An 18,828-nucleotide genomic window follows, 5' to 3' on the forward strand; every position below is an offset into this window, starting at 1 on the left:
AAATGTTACTTTTCTTTTGAAGAAAACGTTTGACAAAATATAACAGGTGTTTAAGTTTGAAAGAAAGGAACAGAGTGAGAGTTCCTCGTGGCTCCGCCCCGCTCAGCAGCAGCAGCAGCAGCAGCAGCAGCAGCAGCAGCAGCAGCAGCAGCAGCAGCAGCAGCAGCAGCAGCAGCAGCAGCAGCAGCAGCAGCAGCAGCAGCAGCAGCAGCAGCAGCAGCAGCAGCAGCAGCAGCAGCAGCAGCACGGAGGAATGTGACGGGTCTGTCGGTGCTCCAGGCCTCTCCTCTGCGGATCAAATCACAAGGTAAAGGTAAAGTGTGTTTCTGTGAGTTTAAATGAAGGTAAAGTGTGTTTCTGTGAGTATTAATGAAGGTAAAGTGTGTTTCTGTGAGTATTAATGAAGGTAAAGTGTGTTTCTGTGAGTATAAATGAAGGTAAAGTGTGTTTCTGTGAGTATAAATGAAGGTAAAGTGTGTTTCTGTGAGTATTAATGAAGGTAAAGTGTGTTTCTGTGAGTATAAATGAAGGTAAAGTGTGTTTCTGTGAGTATAAATGAAGGTAAAGTGTGTTTCTGTGAGTATAAATGAAGGTAAAGTGTGTTTCTGTTAGTATTAATGAAGGTAAAGTGTGTTTCTGTGAGTATTAATGAAGGTAAAGTGTGTTTCTGTGAGTATAAATGAAGGTAAAGTGTGTTTCTGTGACTTCTTCACATTTCCAGGCAGTGTAAATCTGTTTTTCAGTGAAAAGAGGAACAGAGAGAAACACTTCCTGGTGGTGAAACAGTTGAATCTTCTGCTGCTCAACATTTTGTAAGAGTTCAGAGCTGCTTCCGTCTCTGTTTCGTAACACAGCGATGATCGTCCATGTTTGTGAACTGAACGGATATGAGGAACTGCAGTGAGCGGTGAAAGACAAGACTGAGCATATGATCAATACAACAACAACAAAAATGCAACTCAAACTCGTTAAACTAAAAGAAGTCTGCCGGGTTTTTGCATTTAGATTCCTGAAGTTTTGTCTGAAACACAAACTGTTTCTGCTCAAACATTTCATTTAAATTAATTTATTTAACTGTTGTTGAAGCATTGAAATGATTTTTAACTTGTTTATCAACTCAAATATCTTCTGGTTTGTGATGTTATTTATTTTGTACATATTCTATGAACTTGGTCACTTTTATACAGGAGGCCTTTGACCTCTCAATGTCTCCACTTCACTATTTAACACAAAATCAAATTACATTTAACATCTTCCTCACTATTATTCAGATCATCCTCCTCAGGTTGTACATTGTTGTTGTTTATTTTATTTTAGATTTGTCTGATTTTCTGATGGCTCATCACTGCAGCAGTCGAGTCTCAAGTCTCAGATTGTCTTTGAATGCATCGCAAAGAAGAAAATAGTTTGTGAAGAAAAGATAAGATAGAACTTTATTAATCCAGAAGTATATTCTTTCATTAAAGATTACAGCAGAAGAAAAACAGTGGAATAAACAATAGAGTAACAAGTATTAAGTGTAGAAGAAGTCATTCTGACACCTTTGGGAAACAGAATTCAACTAAAATAGAAGAAGTAAAATACAAGAACAAAGGCAAGGCAAGGCAAGGCAAGTTTATTTGTGTAGCACATTTCAACAACAAGGCAATTCAAAGTGCTTCACATAAAACCATTAAAAGCATCAAAACACAAGGCAAAAGAAAAGGAGATTTCAAAAACAATTAAAAAACAGTGTAAGAAATAAAATGCAATAGTAAAATGCAGAAATGCAGGAAATTGATGAATATATTAATTGAATGTGGTTCAATTAAAGGCAGCAGCAAACAGAAAAGTCTTCAATCTTGATTTAAATGAGCTGAGGGTCTCAGCAGACCTGCAGCTTTCTGGACTTTGTTCCAGATATGTGGAGCAGAACAACTGAACGCTGCTTCTCCATGTTTAGTTCTGACTCTGGGAACAGAAAGTAGACCGGTCCCAGACGACCTGAGGGGTCGGGATGGTTCACGATGTAACCAAGTGGAACTGACGGTGTAACTAGTGGGTCCGTCGTGAGTCCACCTGCTTTCTCTCCCACAACAAGCGGAGCCGTATGGTGAGGCCGCATACGTTGCGTCAGTAGCGCAGTGTCGGAGAGGCGTCAGTTACGGAGGGGACAGCGTGTGTTTGGGGGATGGCTGTTTCAGGTATATTCATTTTATGTATTTCATGTGCTGGGGAAATTCAGTATAATTAAGGGATATGTAAAGGTGTATTTGTGTTATTTTAGAGTTTCCTGAGCAGTGCACCCAGCGGTAGCTGGGGGGGAATCCAAGTGGGGGTGGCTGGGTTGCTGAACAGGTGGGTGGAAGGATAATCTTTTGCGTTGGTTTTCTGGTTATTGGCAGTTATTGGTGAGTACTTATGTTTTTGTTTTCATTTCTTTTCTAGTTAGTGGGACGCTGCCTTGGTCTTTTTGTTTTGTTTATTTGGCTTTAAATTGTTTATCTATCTTATCGCCTGGTCTGTGGACTCCTCCTGCCTGCTAACCCAGCTGTCACTGGTTACTCCACATAGGTTGGACCAATAAAGCATTTATATTTTTATAACACTGCTTCCTGTGTGTATGTGCCTTTACGGTGTTGTGAACCGGATCTCTGTGGTAACTGGGTGCTACAATAAGGTAGCAGCAGATCAGAGATGTATTTTGGCCCTAAACCATTCAGTGCTTTGTAAACCAGCAGCAGGATTTTAAAGTCAATTCTTTGTTGGACAGGAAGCCAGTGCAAAGATTAAATGCAAGAGTAAAAATACAAAGTGCATCAGAAGTGATACTAACAGCAGTAACTAATGGAAACTAAAATAGAGAAGTCAGACTGAGCGAGATATTCAGAAAGTTATGTTGCTCATAGAAAGAAAAACAGCCAGTTCAGACACTCACAGACCTTCATCATCATCAACATGTTTAAAGATATTTATGCATTCAAACAAAACTAAAACTGAAGCTGAGTTCAGTTTCTGCAGACTGAAAGTCAGGAAATGAGTTTGGAAACTGATGTTTGAATGTTGTGAAAAAACACTGAATGATTCTTTACAAGTTGTTTTTAACGCTGAGGCGTCTCTGCTGGTCCCGTCTCTGCTGGTCCCGTCTCTGCTGGTTCTGACTCTGCTGGTCCAGACTCTGCTGGTCCTGACTCTGCTGGTTCTGACTCTGCTGGTCCTGACTCAGCTGTTTCTATCTTTGCTGGTCTTGAACATGATGCATACTGCTGATCCATTGATATGCATGTATATTCACATGAAAATGTAGCTGTGGATATTGACACAGATTTCAATATGTTCTAATCATTATTAGTAGTCGGGTGAGATCAATAACAAGACTAATAAATACATAAAGATTTGATCAACAGATACATTTCTCCAGAGAATAATATCCTCACATCCACCGTGTGAATAAAAGATTAAAGTCATATCTTCAATGACACTGCTCCAGGATCAGATCCAACATCCAGAGTGGTAGGCTGACATCTACCACCTCTGACAGGCTGACATCTACCACCTCTGATAGGCTGACATCTACCACCTCTGACAGGCTGACATCTACCACCTGTTGGACAGGTTTTGACGTCTCACTGGTTTTATTTTAGACTTGGACTCTGAAGTGATGAGGGTGTGACGGCGTCCTCAGATCAAATGGACACAGACACCAGGACTGACAGGAGGACATGAGCAGCTTCTTCTCTCCAGTGTTTCCTCCACACATGAAGGTGCAACGTGTCTGTAAACTGACCTGAAGTGAGTTCAGCAGGTGAGAATCCTACCAGAGGAATCTGTACATGTTTGATCATCAGGATCACTTTGATCTCTTTGTGTTGTTTCTCTGTTTAACTGGAAAATAGAACGATGTTTCTAAAGATAGATTTGTTATCTGCAGTAGAATTCCTCTCTGAGATAAAGAACAATGAGTTTTAGAAATATAATGTTCATGTTTCTCAAGTAGTTTCAACAGAAGTTTGTAATCTGAGTGGCTGAACTGGTCTGACAGGTTGGATCAAGCTGAGTTTTTTTTAACTGTTAACACTCTGAATGTTCACAACACAACCATCTTAACAACCCTGACACACACTTGGTTTCACTAGTGGAGTCCTGTTTGCTCACTTCATGTCTCGACTGTCCCAGAGGACAGAACCCGTCCTCGAGGACCTGTGTGTGTGATGGTGTAGTAACAGTGGAAATGCTATAATAACCTGTAACATGTATGTAATAGACTGTAAATAAGTCACAGCATGTTAGCCGTCTTATGATCCTCCTGTTATACCTCAGAAAACATCCACAGGCCTGTAATTAATCCTCACATGTGCATTACGCAATCAAGCAACCTCCTTCATGCTCTCCTGAGAGAAACTCATTCCTATAAGCATCACTTCCTGTCACAGACCCTCTGCAGCACGCTCTATGTCAAACCCCTCTGGTGCTAACCACAACTATTTACTGACAGTCCCTCTGAACCTCTGCTACCTCCTGCTCCTGACTATCAGCCGGTTCATTTGGGACTTTTAAACATCACATCTCTAAATAATGACTCGTTTTTATCTCAGTTTTACTTCATTTGAACATCTTGATTTGATAGTAAACTCTAAAGATCCAGTGATCACTTTAATAATCTACAGACCGTCCAGGCCTAACAGTGTTGTTATCAGAGTTACTGTCCCATGTTACATCAGCTGCTGTCACTTATTGTCTGATGAACAGCAGGACAACCTGGACTACCTCTGAAACCACAGGCACCACTTTCTTCTGTCACTCATCAAGTGTGTTTATGTCTCATTCCATTGATTGAACTAAACTAGCAAAAGCTTCAATACGTTTTAATTCAGTGTTCTATGTCTCATCTTGAACTCTTCAGTATTTGTTGTAATTAAAATAAATAATCAGATGTGAGCATTCTGACTGTATCAAACACTTTAACTCTTTGAGCGCTGCAGCGCGGTGGTAAAGCCCCCTGAGGTGAACTTGTGCTCTGTGACTTTGAGCTCCATCATTTAAACAGACTGAACACGATGCACACTGCTGATCCATTGATCTGCATGTAGAGAGCGTGTCTAAGAGCTTCATGTCATGTCTTTACTGACACTGCTCCAGGATCAGATCCAACATCCAGAGTGTCTCCAGTGTCTCATGTGAGCTGCACTTTGTATCTGAAACAGGAGCACTGAGTTTGATCCGAGTCCTTCAGTTTGATGGTCTGTTGGTGATAACATGAGATGTTCACGTGTTTCTTCTGCTTCTTCATCGTCATGTGATCTTCTGCTTATTTGACGGCTTCACACTGATTCTTTTGACTGTAAACTTTTAGAAGCTGCTGCTCAGAAATGTTACAACATGTAGGTTATAAATCAATATAGAAGAATGTGATTGAGGAACATGTTTCACCAAATCTTCATTCAAAATAACACTTTTATAGATAAATACATGTAAACGTCACATTGTGTCTCATCAGTGAGACGTGCATGTGATCCAAGTTGCTGCTGCTTCATTGAATCTTTCTGAACTGAGCTGATCTTCATCTCTTTAGATGGTTAGTGAGCATCATCTAGTGGACAGAGAGGAGAACTACATCACCTCACCTGTGATGTGTCTGATTGGCTCGCTGTGAGGACGTGTTCTAAAGGAAAGGAAGGACTCAGTGAACACTTGATTTGATTTAAGAAAGCATAACACACATTACAATAACCGTCTCCAACACTCAACAACACAACATGAGTCAGCTGCAGGTGAGGGAGAGGAATGAGGAAATACAAACACCTCTGATAGGCTGACATCTACCACCTGTTGGACAGGTTTTGACGCACTGTCCTCACATGTGCATTACGCAATCAATCAACCTCCTTCATGCTCTCCTTTAAGTGGCTGATTGTCAGTAACTATGTACAGCATGATCATTATTCTTTCATCACATGACTTTAAAATGTAAGAATAATAGTATTTTGAAACAATGTCTTTTGTATCTTGACAGAGAGGACAGATGGAGACACCTAAAGAGGTCCTCTTGGACACTTTGCAGAAGTTAGGAGACGACCAGTTTAAAAAATTCAAGTGGTTTTTGGAGGAGGTCATAGAAGACTTCCCAGCAATCCGAAAGAATCGACTGGAGAATGCAGACCGGATGGACACAGTGGATCAGATGGTCAACAACTACTGCATAGACAATATTAATAAAGTGGCCCGAATAGTTTTAGTGAAGATTGGTGAGAATGATCTCGTGAAGAGTTTATCAAGTTTATCTAAAGAGCTCTTGGACACTTTGCAGAAGTTAGAAGACGTCCAGTTTAAAGAATTCAAGTGGTTTTTGCAGAAGCAAGAGTACCTGGAAGACTTCCCAACAATCCCAAAGAGTCAACTGGAGAATGCAGACCGGATGGACACAGTGGATCAGATGGTCGAGAAATACAGCAGAGACACTATGAAAGTGACCCGAATAGTTTTAGTGAAGATGCGTGAGAATGTTCTAGAGAAGAGTTTATCAAAAACCAAATCAGAACCCAAAGGTAAGTCATGGTATGAACACAAAGATCAAACTTACATCTCACAAAGACTTTAAACGTAAAACAGCGAGTTGCACTTTGGCTTTCAGAAGAAACTACCAAACACACGTCCACCGGAGAAAATACATTGAAAATTTCAGAAAAGTCAACGAAATAAAGGCAGACAATCCTGTTTCTGTTGCCTCTAATGTTTAGAAGTAGCACACTGGTGTGACTGTAAGATGCTGCTTGGACGTCATTAATTCCCTCTGTAATGAAGTAATAAACCTTCTGGTTATTTGCAGACCACAGAGTTCATGCACACATGAAGCACAACATGTCAGTTGATGTTAAATGATACAAAGTCATTCTACAATCGTTAACCTCTTCAGAGCCTTTAGTTATCAAATGAGATAAATATATTTCATTGATACAGAAATGTGTACACTTGTTAGAAATGACTCACATTCACTGAAACAACCCCTCATTGATTTTTATCTTTGTTTTATTCATCCAGATATTCTGGAGTGTCAGCAGAAACTCAAATCCAACTTTCAAAAGAAGTTCCAGAGTGTGTTTGAGGGAATCGCTAAATTAGAAAAGAAACCCCTTCTGAATGAGATGTACACAGAGCTCTACATCACAGAGGGAGGGACTGCAGGGGTCAATGATGAACATGAGGTCAGACAGATTGAAACAGCATACTGCAAACCAGACAGACCAGAAACAACCATCAGACAAGAAGACCTCTTTAAAGCCTCACCTGGAGGAGAGGAACCAATCAGAACAGTGATGACAAAGGGAGTGGCTGGCATTGGGAAAACAGTCTTAACACAGAAGTTCACTCTGGACTGGGCTGAAGGCAAAGCCAACCAGGACATAGAGTTCATCTTTCCATTCACTTTCAGAGAGCTGAATGTGCTGAAACAGAAACAGTACAGCTTGGTGGAACTTGTTCATCACTTCTTCAGTGGAACCAAAGAAGCAGGAATCTACAGCTTTGAAAAGTTCCTGGTTCTGTTCATCTTTGACGGTCTGGATGAGTTTCGACTTCCTCTGGACTTCAACAACACTGAGATCCTGACTGATGTTACAGAGTCCACCTCAGTGGATGTGCTGCTGACAAACCTCATCAGGGGGAACCTGCTTCCCTCTGCTCGCCTCTGGATAACCACACGACCTGCAGCAGCCAATCAGATCCCGACTGAGTGTGTTGACATGACGACAGAGGTCAGAGGGTTCACTGACCCACAGAAGGAGGAGTACTTCAGGAAGAGATTCAGTGATAAGGAGCAGGCCAGCAGGATCATCTCCCACATCAAGACCTCACGAAGCCTCCACATCATGTGCCACATCCCAGTCTTCTGCTGGATCACTGCTGGAGTTCTGAAGAAGGTGTTGAAGACCAGAGAGGGAGGAGAGCTGCCCAAGACCCTGACTGAGATGTACATCCACTTCCTGGTGGTTCAGTCCAAACGGAAGAAGGTCAAGTATGATGGAGGAGCTGAGACAGATCCACACTGGAGTCCAGAGAGCAGGAAGATGACTGAGTCTCTGGGGAAACTGGCTTTTGAACAGCTGCAGAAAGGCAAACTGATCTTCTATGAATCCGACCTGACAGAGTGTGGCATCGATATCGCAGCAGCCTCAGTGTACTCAGGAGTGTTCACACAGATCTTTAGGGAGGAGAGTGAACTGTACCAGGACACGGTGTTCTGCTTCGTCCATCTGAGTGTTCAGGAGTTTCTGGCTGCTCTTCATGTCCATCTGACCTTCATCAACTCTGGTGTCAACCTGATGGCAGAAACACAACCAAGAACCCATTTGCCTAAAGTATTGAGAGCAAAACCTAAGCTAACACATCTCTACCAGAGTGCTGTGGACAAGGCCTTACAGAGTCCAAATGGACACCTGGACTTGTTCCTCCGCTTCCTCCTGGGTCTTTCACTGGAGACCAATCAGAAACTCCTACAAGGTCTGCTGACACAGACAGGAAGTAGTTCACAGACCAATCGGGAAACAGTCAAGTACATCAAGAAGAAGATCAGTGAGAATGTGTCTCCAGAGAAAAGCATCAATCTGTTCCACTGTCTGAATGAACTGAATGATGGTTCTCTAGTGGAGGACATCCAACAGTCCCTGAGTTCAGGACGTCTCTCCACAGATAAACTGTCTCCTGCTCAGTGGTCAGCTCTGGTCTTCATCTTACTGTCATCACAAAAAGATCTGGACGTGTTTGACCTGAAGAAATACTCTGCTTCAGAGAAGGCTCTTCTGAGGCTGCTGCCAGTGATCAAAGCCTCCAACAAAGCTCTGTATGTGGATACACTACGGATACATTACCATTACTAAATATGTTTGATATTTGACTTTGATTAAACATTATGTTTGTGTTGATCCCTGTTCCTCCCCTAGGCTGAGTGACTGTAACCTCTCACAGAGAAGCTGTGGAGCTCTGTCCTCCATCCTCAGCTCCCAGTCCTCTAGTCTGAAAGAGCTGGACCTGAGTAACAACAACCTGCAGGACTCAGGAGTGAAGCAGCTCTCTGCTGGACTGGCGAGTCCACATTGTACACTTGAAACTCTCAGGTCAGGATCAGGTGATTTACTACAAAGATGAGGAAGTGGTCTAAGTGTCAGATCTACTAAGTTCATGGTGGTGTTACCAACATGTTACTGTGGGATAACAATGTCTGCTAGTGTCTCTGCTAATATGCTGTTACGTTCCCCTTTTTGGCATCTAAGGGATGCGGGGAGTAACGGTGTTTATTTCCCGGGGAAAGAGACTGAGCAATGATGACGGTTTAACAAAAAGAGTATTTATTGTAAAAAGGCTAGCTGCTTGCACGGCAGCAAAAGAAAACTACTTCCTGACAGAAAGAAAGCGACACTATACACACAACAGCCCACACGGCTGGAACAAAGGTGCAACACACACGCAGCTCCACCACTACGCGTTGCCCAAGGGTTGTCAGCTCACACGCACAGCCTCACTACTGTGGTCTGCCCAAGAGGTTGTTCTTCAGGAGTTCCTCTCCTCTTATCCAACGCTGATCGCGATTGTCCGCAGCCGCGTCCAATCAGCCGCTGCAGCTTGCATCCGGGACAGAGGGTGGCACTCGAGAAGACAGCGGGAAACCAGAGGGAGAGCACAAGCACAACACGGCACGTAACATATGCGTTAGGAAATAATGGTGTAAACTGAATGGTGAACTGGTCACTGTCCTGCTCGGGATCAAAGTGTTGGATGACTTGTCCAACCAACATGAACATCCTTTGGCCCACCTGCTTTCAGGGAACCAGGACGGTTTAAGTCGTGCTTTTAGTTTGTTAGAGCGATCTACTACACTGGAATAACGTATTTCACTGTAATGATGATTTTAAATGTCTTTACAGTGACAGGACATTCACAAAATGTCTGTTTACAAAAGAAGATGAAACCAAAATGAAAGCCACTCATGTTCATGATGAAAATAATGATTCATTGTGTATCGATATAAGAAACTCTGTGTGTTGTTTTGTGTGTTTGCAGTCTGTATCGCTGTAAGATCACAGAGGAAGGCTGTTCTTCTCTGCACTCAGCTCTGAAGTCAAACCCCTCCCATCTGAGAAAACTGGATCTGAGTGGAAACAAGCTGAAGGATTCAGGAGTGAAGCTGCTGAGTGGTTTTCTGGAGAGTCCACATTGTAGACTGGAGACTCTGAGGTGGGTTCACTGTCTGCTGCTAGTGCAGCACCTTCATGTTTCATCAATAACTCTATTTGATTTATCTACGTATAGATCCATGAAGTGAGACATTTTCTGGTAATATGTTCCACTTCACATCAGCTGCCTCGTTGTCTGCATGTCATCCTCTACAATCATGAAATGTACAACTTGTCTGGCTTCATCCTGCTGTTGGATGGATTACTGAACAGGCCTACCGGGCACAGGCCCAGGGGCCCAAAGTGTCAGGGGCCCCCCTGACCTTTACCTACTAAATGTCACTCAAAGAGACACAAAAAGACACAAACTGACTACAAAGAGACACTAAAAGTTACTTGGATATACTCCACTATACTTGATGAATATACTACTTGAGAGACTCAATGTTCATCATTAATAAAAGAAAGTTTAATTGAATCACACTTAAAGAACCAAACCTTTTTTGAATTTTTAGGAAAATAACTGCTAAAGACTTTTTTTAACATTTCTGATGCTGACTTTTTGAGAGCATTTGGAATTTTTCAATATATTTTATGAATAATGTTTTATTTTCTGATCCGCTCTGAAGAATCTGGATCAATACTGATCAATGGTTTTAAATGTCTTTACAGTGACAGTTTTTTCACAAAATGTCTGTTTACAAAAGAAGATGAAACCAAAATGAAAGCCACTCATGTTCATGATGAAAATAATGATTCATTGTGTATCGATATAAGAAACTCTGTGTGTTGTTTTGTGTGTTTGCAGTCTGTCAGGCTGTGAGATCACAGAGGAAGGCTGTTCTTCTCTGGACTCAGCTCTGAAGTCAAACCCCTCCCATCTGAGAGAACTGGATCTGAGCTTCAACAACCTGAAGGATTCAGGAGTGAAGCTGCTGAGTGGTTTTCTGGAGAGTCCACATTGTAGACTGGAGACTCTGAGGTGGGTTCACTGTCTGCTGCTAGTGCAGCACCTTCATGTTTCATCAATAACTCTATTTCAATCAGGAGAGACTTGTTTCATAAGTTAACAATGATTTATTATACAAGCGTCAAATATGAAAAGTGCAAAGTCTTTGGCGATTGGACTCCATCCTGAAGTACTATCACCGAGGGTCGGGATACTGAGGTCCAACAGGCCTAATCCCCCCTGGAGTCCAGACACTGGTGGAGGTGATGAAGTACTGTATTCTGTCCAGCAGAATTCTTTCCAGGACTTTTGACAGGACGCTGGCCAAAGCAATGGGCCTGTAATTCTCTAGGCTACATACTTTACCAGCTTTGTTTTTAATGACTGGCACTGAGAGAACAGACAGCATTGAGTCTGGTAACAAGCCGTGAACCATGAAGCCAGTAAAACAAACAGCGAGGAGAGGAGCTAACCTCGGACTAGCATATTGAAGGTGTTCAGCAGTAATATGGTCTGAACCACTTGCTCTGCCTTCAGACAGTTTATTGATAGCTTGGTGCAGCTCATATGATGTAAGTGCCATTGACTCATTACTCTCAGAACTGTCCACGCTATGCAAATCACTTTTGATGCAGTTAAATAAGGTGCTATAATGCTGTCGCCATAACTCAGCAACATATAGTATAGATCCATAAAGTGATACATTTTCTGGTAATATGTTCCACTTCACATCAGCTGCCTCGTTTTACTATTAACTATTAAAGAAAGTAATATTTAAAAAAACATTTCTGATACAAACCTTTTTCAAAACATTTTGCTTTTCTGTTATATTGTTTTGTACAAAAGAAGATGAAACCAAAATGAAAGCCACTCATGTTCATGATGAAAATAATGATTCATTGTGTATCGATATAAGAAACTCTGTGTGTTGTTTTGTGTGTTTGCAGTCTGTCATGGTGTGAGATCACAGAGGAAGGCTGTTCTTCTCTGGGCTCAGCTCTGAAGTCAAACCCGTCCCATCTGAGAGAACTGTATCTGAGTGGAAACAACCTGAAGGATTCAGGAGTGAAGCTGCTGAGTGGTTTTCTGGAGAGTCCACATTGTAGACTGGAGACTCTGAGGTGGGTTCACTGTCTGCTGCCAGTGCAGCACCTTCATGTTTCATCAATAACTCTATTTGATTTATCTACGTATAGATCCATAAAGTGAGACATTTTCTGCTAATATGTTCCACTTCACATCAGCTGCCTCGTTTTACTATTAACTATTAAAGAAAGTAATATTTAAAAAAACATTTCTGATACAAACCTTTTTCAAAACATTGAGCTTTTCTTTTATATTGTTTTGTACAAAAGAAGATGAAACCAAAATGAAAGCCACTCATGTTTATGATGAAAATAATGATTCATTGTGTATCGATATAAGAAACTCTGTGTGTTGTTTTGTGTGTTTGCAGTCTGTCAGACTGTGAGATCACAGAGGAAGGCTGTTCTTCTCTGGGCTCAGCTCTGAAGTCAAACCCCTCCCATCTGAGAGAACTGTATCTGTGGGGAAACAACCTGAAGGGTTCAGACGTGAAGCTGCTGTCTGATCTTAAGAAGAGTCCACATTGTAGACTGGAGACTCTGAGGTCAGTAGAGGGTTGGAGTCAGTCCATGCTGGTTTCAGCAGTATTGTACCAAACACAGATCCACAGGCTTCAGGATTGGACGAGAGAGAGAGAGCAGTCAGCCAATCAGACGAGTCAGAAGCTTGTTGTGATTGTGTGTTTGAGTCGATGTGTTGTTCACGTCTACAGGAAGTGAAGCTTGTTAACAGCTGACGGCATCATCAGATGTTTAGAGACAGTGGTCCTCATTCATCAAGCTATCAAACTATTGATCAGTTCATCTTTGTCACAGCTCTGAGATCAGTCTGACTGAAGCCTGCACATCACTGCTCTCACTTCATAGAACCAGCGTTACATGCAGCCAATCATCAATCATGGCTGAAATAACCACTAGTGCTGCTTTGTACACGTTGAGGAAGTCCCAGATATCTGAAACCAAACTCCATCATGTGTGGTTCATGACATCATCTGGAGGCTGTATTCACTGTATCTATCCAGACACTCGTCGGCTGCTTTACTACAGCTGTATGAACCCAAAACAAACAGATTCAGCTGTGATTTAAGTTCAACAAACATTCAAAGGATGCTGAAATAACGATGTGATGATGTTGATTTGTAAAAAGTCTGAATTCATGCTTTGTCAGGTCTGTCCACAAGATGACAAGCAAACAACTGTTAAAATGGTTGTTTTCTGAATGGAGTCTGGATCAATAGATGCTATGCTATGCTAACATCGTAGCTGCTCCATCATCTCGGTGTAAATAGGTCAGCGTGGTTATTGTTTGTACCGTAGACAGTCTGTGGTTCATACTCATACATTCATACACATCGTCTGGTCTCTGTATGAGGTATCGTAGAGCTCTGGGTGAACACAGACGGATTCAATATGTTTATCCTCCATTTCTGATTCAACAGCGTCAGGACGTCAGCGATGAAGGAGGAGAATCTCAACGCTGAGCGGCTTTAACGACACAGCCTCACGTGCATCTCTTACTCCATTGGAAATATTTAAATTTGCATCGCGTCTTTCGCCTCATTGGCTCAAATGTACGTCTATTAGTGACTTTGCATTTACTTTGTATGTAATCGCGTCACTGAAACATCAGCTTGGCGTTTGTTGTGAACGCAGCATAACAGGGTTGAATCCATCTTTACAGTGAGCAGTGAACACCTCTCTGGTTCTGCAGTCATGATGCGTTCAGGACTCTCAGCACTTTATTTCAGTGGAACCTGCAGAGTCAACAGACTGGAGGCCCAACGTGTCTGCAGGTGTGTGAGCTTGGAGCTCAGTGTAGGTTAACATGAGAGCTGAGAGGAAGCTGCTCTTTCTACTGGATGTGCTGCGTCACTGACTGACGGCTGATGAAGGGAGTCTCTGTAAATACTCATTCATCTCTTCTCTTGTCTTCTTCTTCTCTCATCAGGTGGAAGTGATCTCTGTCAGCTGAGTCCTGATGATCCAGAGAGCATCTGGAGACTGGAGACTGCTCCATCACCTCCACCTGGATTTTATTTAGTGTACCAAACACCAGAAGACTTTTAAAGACTAAAGTCTGACTCCCTCTCACATATACAGACATTGGGCCTCATATAACAACAGATGTACTCTTGTTTAGGGCTCGAGGACCTTTTGAAATTCAGATTATTTTTGTTAGGGTTCATATTTGTTGTCTGCCGCTTCAGCTCAAACTCCCGTGAGCTGGAATGAGGTAGAAAAATGAAACTTGGAACAATAACTGTAAATGATGTTCATGTGCTTCTCAAGACATAGAACTCCGATCGGCCACATGGTGGCGCTGTAATTAACGTCACAAAATGTGATTTTTGAAAAGCCACGCCCCTCACACCAGAAGTCATTGACTGGATATTTGATTTGTTTCATGATAATGTTCAACCACATTTGTAAAACTATTGTGAAAACGCTCAACAGGGGCACCACCAGTAGTAATGATGTGCACGCTGCTTTCAGCTATTTTAAGTACGGAGTAAAGTTAAACTGTCACTAAAATTCTGTTGAAATACGTTCACTATACAGTGTATAGTATGGTGAACGTATTCTACCATCATTTTGAACAGAATTCAGCTGTTCACAGAGTCACAGGGTTAAAGAACTCCTACTCACAAAAAGAGGTTTTATTGTGAGCAGCAGGAGACTTGACTCTGTAATGTTGGTGTAGCCCCGCCCACCTATCAACTCGTATAAAAGCACCGCCTACTGACCAATCAGAGCTCAGTACGTGGATCGTTAGGAAATATTGAACCAATAAGAAGAAGTTAAGTCATAAAAGTAACAAAGTTCAAACTGCTGAATGCAGAAAGAACAGCTGGCAATAAATCACAGACTGTGAATGATGACATGAACAGATTCACAACATCACTGTCTCATCTAGAGCACAACATCTACTACATGTGTGTATTCTGCTACGTTAATGTGCTGCAGATGTATTCTGATGACATGAATGACGATATTTGACTCTTATTCTTTCAGTTGTAACCCCGGCGCTGTGAAACAGACTTGGCTTGTTTTCTTTCGTTCTATTTCAGACTCATGAAGTCTTGATGCATTTAAGTTTTATTCTACTCTGTGAGTTACTGTTGATTTCTCTCCTATCAATGAATCTCTCATGACTTTACTTCTTTGATTTCTATTATTACTGAGTGGTCATTTAATGATGATGTTTAAGTGACTTTCAGTCATTTATCGATGTGATATCCGACATGCTCTGTGAATTATAATTGGTTGAGATGATTTCATGAGATAATCTTGGTTTGACACACTTTGCTCTGATCTTTGTCAGTCAGCAAAGGAAACAGGATGTAAGGTCAGATTCTGTAACCGTGCTAACTGTTTAGGAGACACGCTGACTGATGTTCCACCAGGAAGACCAGACAGCAACCTTAGAAATAACTGCTAACCAAAAGAAGTCTGTCATGAACTGTAAGATACGTAAACAGCTTCATCCAGTGATTTACTAATGTTTAGTTGTCGACCATATATGGACCAGGAAGTTAACGATGCTCCAAGTAAAAAGGTAGAAATAGGAGGAGACTACAAACAATCAGGGCTTTTGGGGTTTATTCAGGTGCTCCTAGCTTGGAGTCTTTTTGACGAGGATTATTTTGTGATTTGAACTTTTGAATTTTGCCTTTTTCTTTTATTTGCTTTTCATATTATCCTTCTTTTGTAACTTTGAATCTTCTTTTTATTGTAAAAACCAAATAAAACTGGTTTGTATTTTGTACATTCCAACCAAAGCCCAGTGTTGCTGGTCTCTGAGGGTGTCTGCGTAGTCTCCATGAGGTCAGAGAGCTCTTCTCCTGAGAGGCTGGCAGCAGTGCATGATTGATATGAATATGAAAAACAGACCTGCTACAAGCTGAGCTTAAATGCTGTTCTTCAGTCTGATGTGATTTACTAACTTGGTCGGCTCAGATAGTTTTCATGCTCTGCTGGTTTATCATGCTTGGTGTTCATGTGATTACAGGACTTACACATCACTGTTGTGTCTTTGGTGACGCAGTAGGGGTCAGATTGGTGCCTGATTTGAGGGTGTTAGGGTCAGAGTCCTGAAGCTGACCTTCATAACCGAGGGAGGATCCCAACCCCACAGGGTTCCTCCTCCTGTGGTGGCCTTTTAAACAGGTCCATCCTGGACTACTTCCAGTCCTCCACCACCTGTCGCATTTTTACTGTACATCTCAGAGGTACATATTGTACTTTTTACTGTACTACATCTCAGAGGTACTATACCCACTTTTGGGTCGCGACCCACCAGTTGAGAATCACTGCACTACACCACCATCAACATACTGTGTTGTCTTGTCGGCTAAACTTAAACAACGTACAACACAGTCAGCAGTCGCTCCTCAGAGCAGAGGGCCACCAAATCAACTTGTGATCACACTGCACGTTTACCACGGAGCACTCTGTGTACTTCAGAGCAGAGCAGAGCCACATAGCATCACAACATGTAATACGTGCAGAGCCACATAGCATCACAACATGTAATACGTGCAGAGCCACATAGCATCACAACATGTAATACGTGCAGAGCCACATAGCATCACAACATGTAATACGTGCAGAGCCACATAGCATCACAACATGTAATACGTGCAGAGCCACATAGCATCACAACATGTAATACGTGCAGAGCCACATAGCATCACAACATGTAATACGTGCAGAGCCACATAGCATCACAACATGTAATACGTGCAGAGCCACATAGCATCACAACATGTAATACGTGCAGAGCCACATAGCATCACAACATGTAATACGTGCAGAGCCACATAGCATCACGACATGTAATACGTGCAGAGCCACATAGCATCACGACATGTAATACGTGCAGAGCCACATAGCATCACAACATGTAATACGTGCAGAGCCACATAGCATCACAACATGTAATACGTGCAGAGCCACATAGCATCACAACATGTAATACGTGAGAGCCACATAGCATCACAACATGTAATACGTGCAGAGCCACATAGCATCACGACATGTAATACGTGGTGGGCACACTCAAGAAGAAACCGAGCCAAGAGAGGTTTAGAGAGAGGCCATCGGCTGTCCACACAATATACAGTTTTAAGGACGACCATTCAACCTGGTCAATGAGCTGGACACAAATAGTGCCATCGTATATTACACAGTGTGATGCTATGTGAGTCAAATTAAATGTGATTATGTATTCTACTTATTAAACTCAAATTAACTCAACTGTTTGACGTCTCTGTGTTCTCGGCTGGTTAAATTCTTCATTTTATGTTTTAGCTTTTCTTGTTTACTCTCATGCTTTATGTCCGCATTGTGTATTTTCACCTCATGATGACATCACAAACATCTGCCTCATTCATTTGCAGCGATAGAAAGACGTTTTGAACTGTCAGAATTTAAAAAGGCACCATTTGTTTCGGAAACCAGCTTCTAAACTGCTCTGAAGTACAGAGTGCTCCATCGTGAGCGCGCAATCCACACAATATAAGTTCAAATCCCGTAAATATGATTTATTTATATTTATATATATGTGTCTTCTTCTGTTAACTGTGCTACAGAGTTCTACTTCGTGACACATGTTTGCACAAATCAAGCTCCAAAGACGTTTATGTGTTTTTTTACCAACTTTATTATTTCAAAGGAAGAGCAACGAGCTCTCTTCCTGTTTCACCATAAACAACAAGCGACGTTTCAAACTCCAGTACTTATTTCCTCAAAAGACTCTCCAACGAGGAATCCGGTCTGTTTTGACCAAAGACTGTAAATGAGAAGGTTTCACATTGTAATGCAAAACTAAACAATGCGGCATTCACGAGGACAGCTACGTGTTCTCTACCTGTTTTCAACAGCTGCCGTAACTACGACAACATGAGACGCATTGGGCTGGAAGTCGCCAGTTAACACGGTCACTTGTTGAACCATAACACCGGACTATATTGAGGCGTTTAGAGTCAACGCATTTTGTCTTTTCGTTTATTCTGTATTCTAGTACAACTTACTCGAGCAACTAAGAGAACATAAACTAAATACAACTAAAGGGGTTTGAAATGTGCAGTAAATAGAAAAAGTAAAGTTACCCGGAAGATAGCTTGCTGTGCATCAAGTTAGCAAAAATAAAAGCAGAGATGAGACTGGCTTACTTCCGTTTAAAAAAACAACAACTTTATTTTAATCTTTTTAGTCTATATTTACGTTATTAATTACGTAATTACTTCACATTACGTTACTTATATATAAAATATATAAAAGTTCTATTGATTTATATTCATAAATCAATGTATATAAATATATGTACGTCCTTTCAAATTCTTCATTGCCCCCAAAAACGTTGCAATATAAAAATATGTCCGGTCTCCTTTATTTATTTATTTTTCATACCGGATATCCGGTTTCTCCGTTGATCAACGTCAGATTCACACCAGATTGTGGACATTTGTGGAGGTTTTTTTTGGAGCAACGTTTGCTTGTCAGTCAGAGGCGAAAGTCCACAGCTGGGTTTCACCACATCACTACAAACATGACCGTGAGTTATTCCCGTTACTTTAGCTTTAATTTACTTTTAGTGTGAAGTTAACTCAGCACTTCCTGTCCGCGTTGCGTTATAGCCTTCAAGCTA

At 41.6% G+C, this 18,828-nt stretch overlaps 1 protein-coding gene across 3 annotated transcripts; it reads left to right on the top strand.

Moving 5' to 3' along the window:
* The first annotated feature begins 222 nt into the window (after positions 1–222).
* LOC306777508 (NLR family CARD domain-containing protein 3-like) lies at positions 223–15,948 on the top strand. Of its 3 annotated transcripts, XR_013771996.1 has the most exons (8): positions 223–307; positions 3,624–3,784; positions 5,993–6,524; positions 7,018–8,815; positions 8,916–9,089; positions 12,551–12,724; positions 13,619–13,750; positions 14,128–15,948. XR_013771996.1 is itself a non-coding variant. In XM_079268661.1 (7 exons), the coding sequence occupies exons 3-7, from the start codon at positions 6,002–6,004 to the stop codon at positions 14,135–14,137; spliced, it is 2,679 nt and encodes an 892-aa protein (XP_079124787.1). In that variant the 5' UTR covers positions 223–307; positions 3,624–3,784; positions 5,993–6,001; the 3' UTR covers positions 14,138–15,948. The 3 variants fall into 3 exon arrangements, 2 of the variants coding, with proteins under 2 accessions (XP_079124787.1, XP_079124786.1); XM_079268661.1 differs by lacking the exon at positions 13,619–13,750; XM_079268660.1 differs by lacking the exon at positions 14,128–15,948 and having other exon boundaries at positions 13,619–14,078.
* Positions 15,949–18,828: the final 2,880 nt, after the last annotated feature.

Source organism: Melanostigma gelatinosum (genome assembly GCF_949748355.1).
Source record: "Melanostigma gelatinosum genome assembly, chromosome: 5".
Lineage (NCBI taxonomy): Eukaryota > Metazoa > Chordata > Actinopteri > Perciformes > Zoarcidae > Melanostigma > Melanostigma gelatinosum.

Excerpts from the sequence above, each read along its gene's own strand:
- LOC306777508 (XM_079268660.1), top strand. The coding sequence starts at position 6,002 with ATGGAGACACCTAAAGAGGTCCTCTTGGACACTTTGCAGAAGTTAGGA. Across the intron at positions 6,525-7,017 it reads AACCAAATCAGAACCCAAAG|ATATTCTGGAGTGTCAGCAG; the intron begins GTAAGTCATGGT and ends TTATTCATCCAG. Across the intron at positions 8,816-8,915 it reads AAAGCCTCCAACAAAGCTCT|GCTGAGTGACTGTAACCTCT; the intron begins GTATGTGGATAC and ends TTCCTCCCCTAG.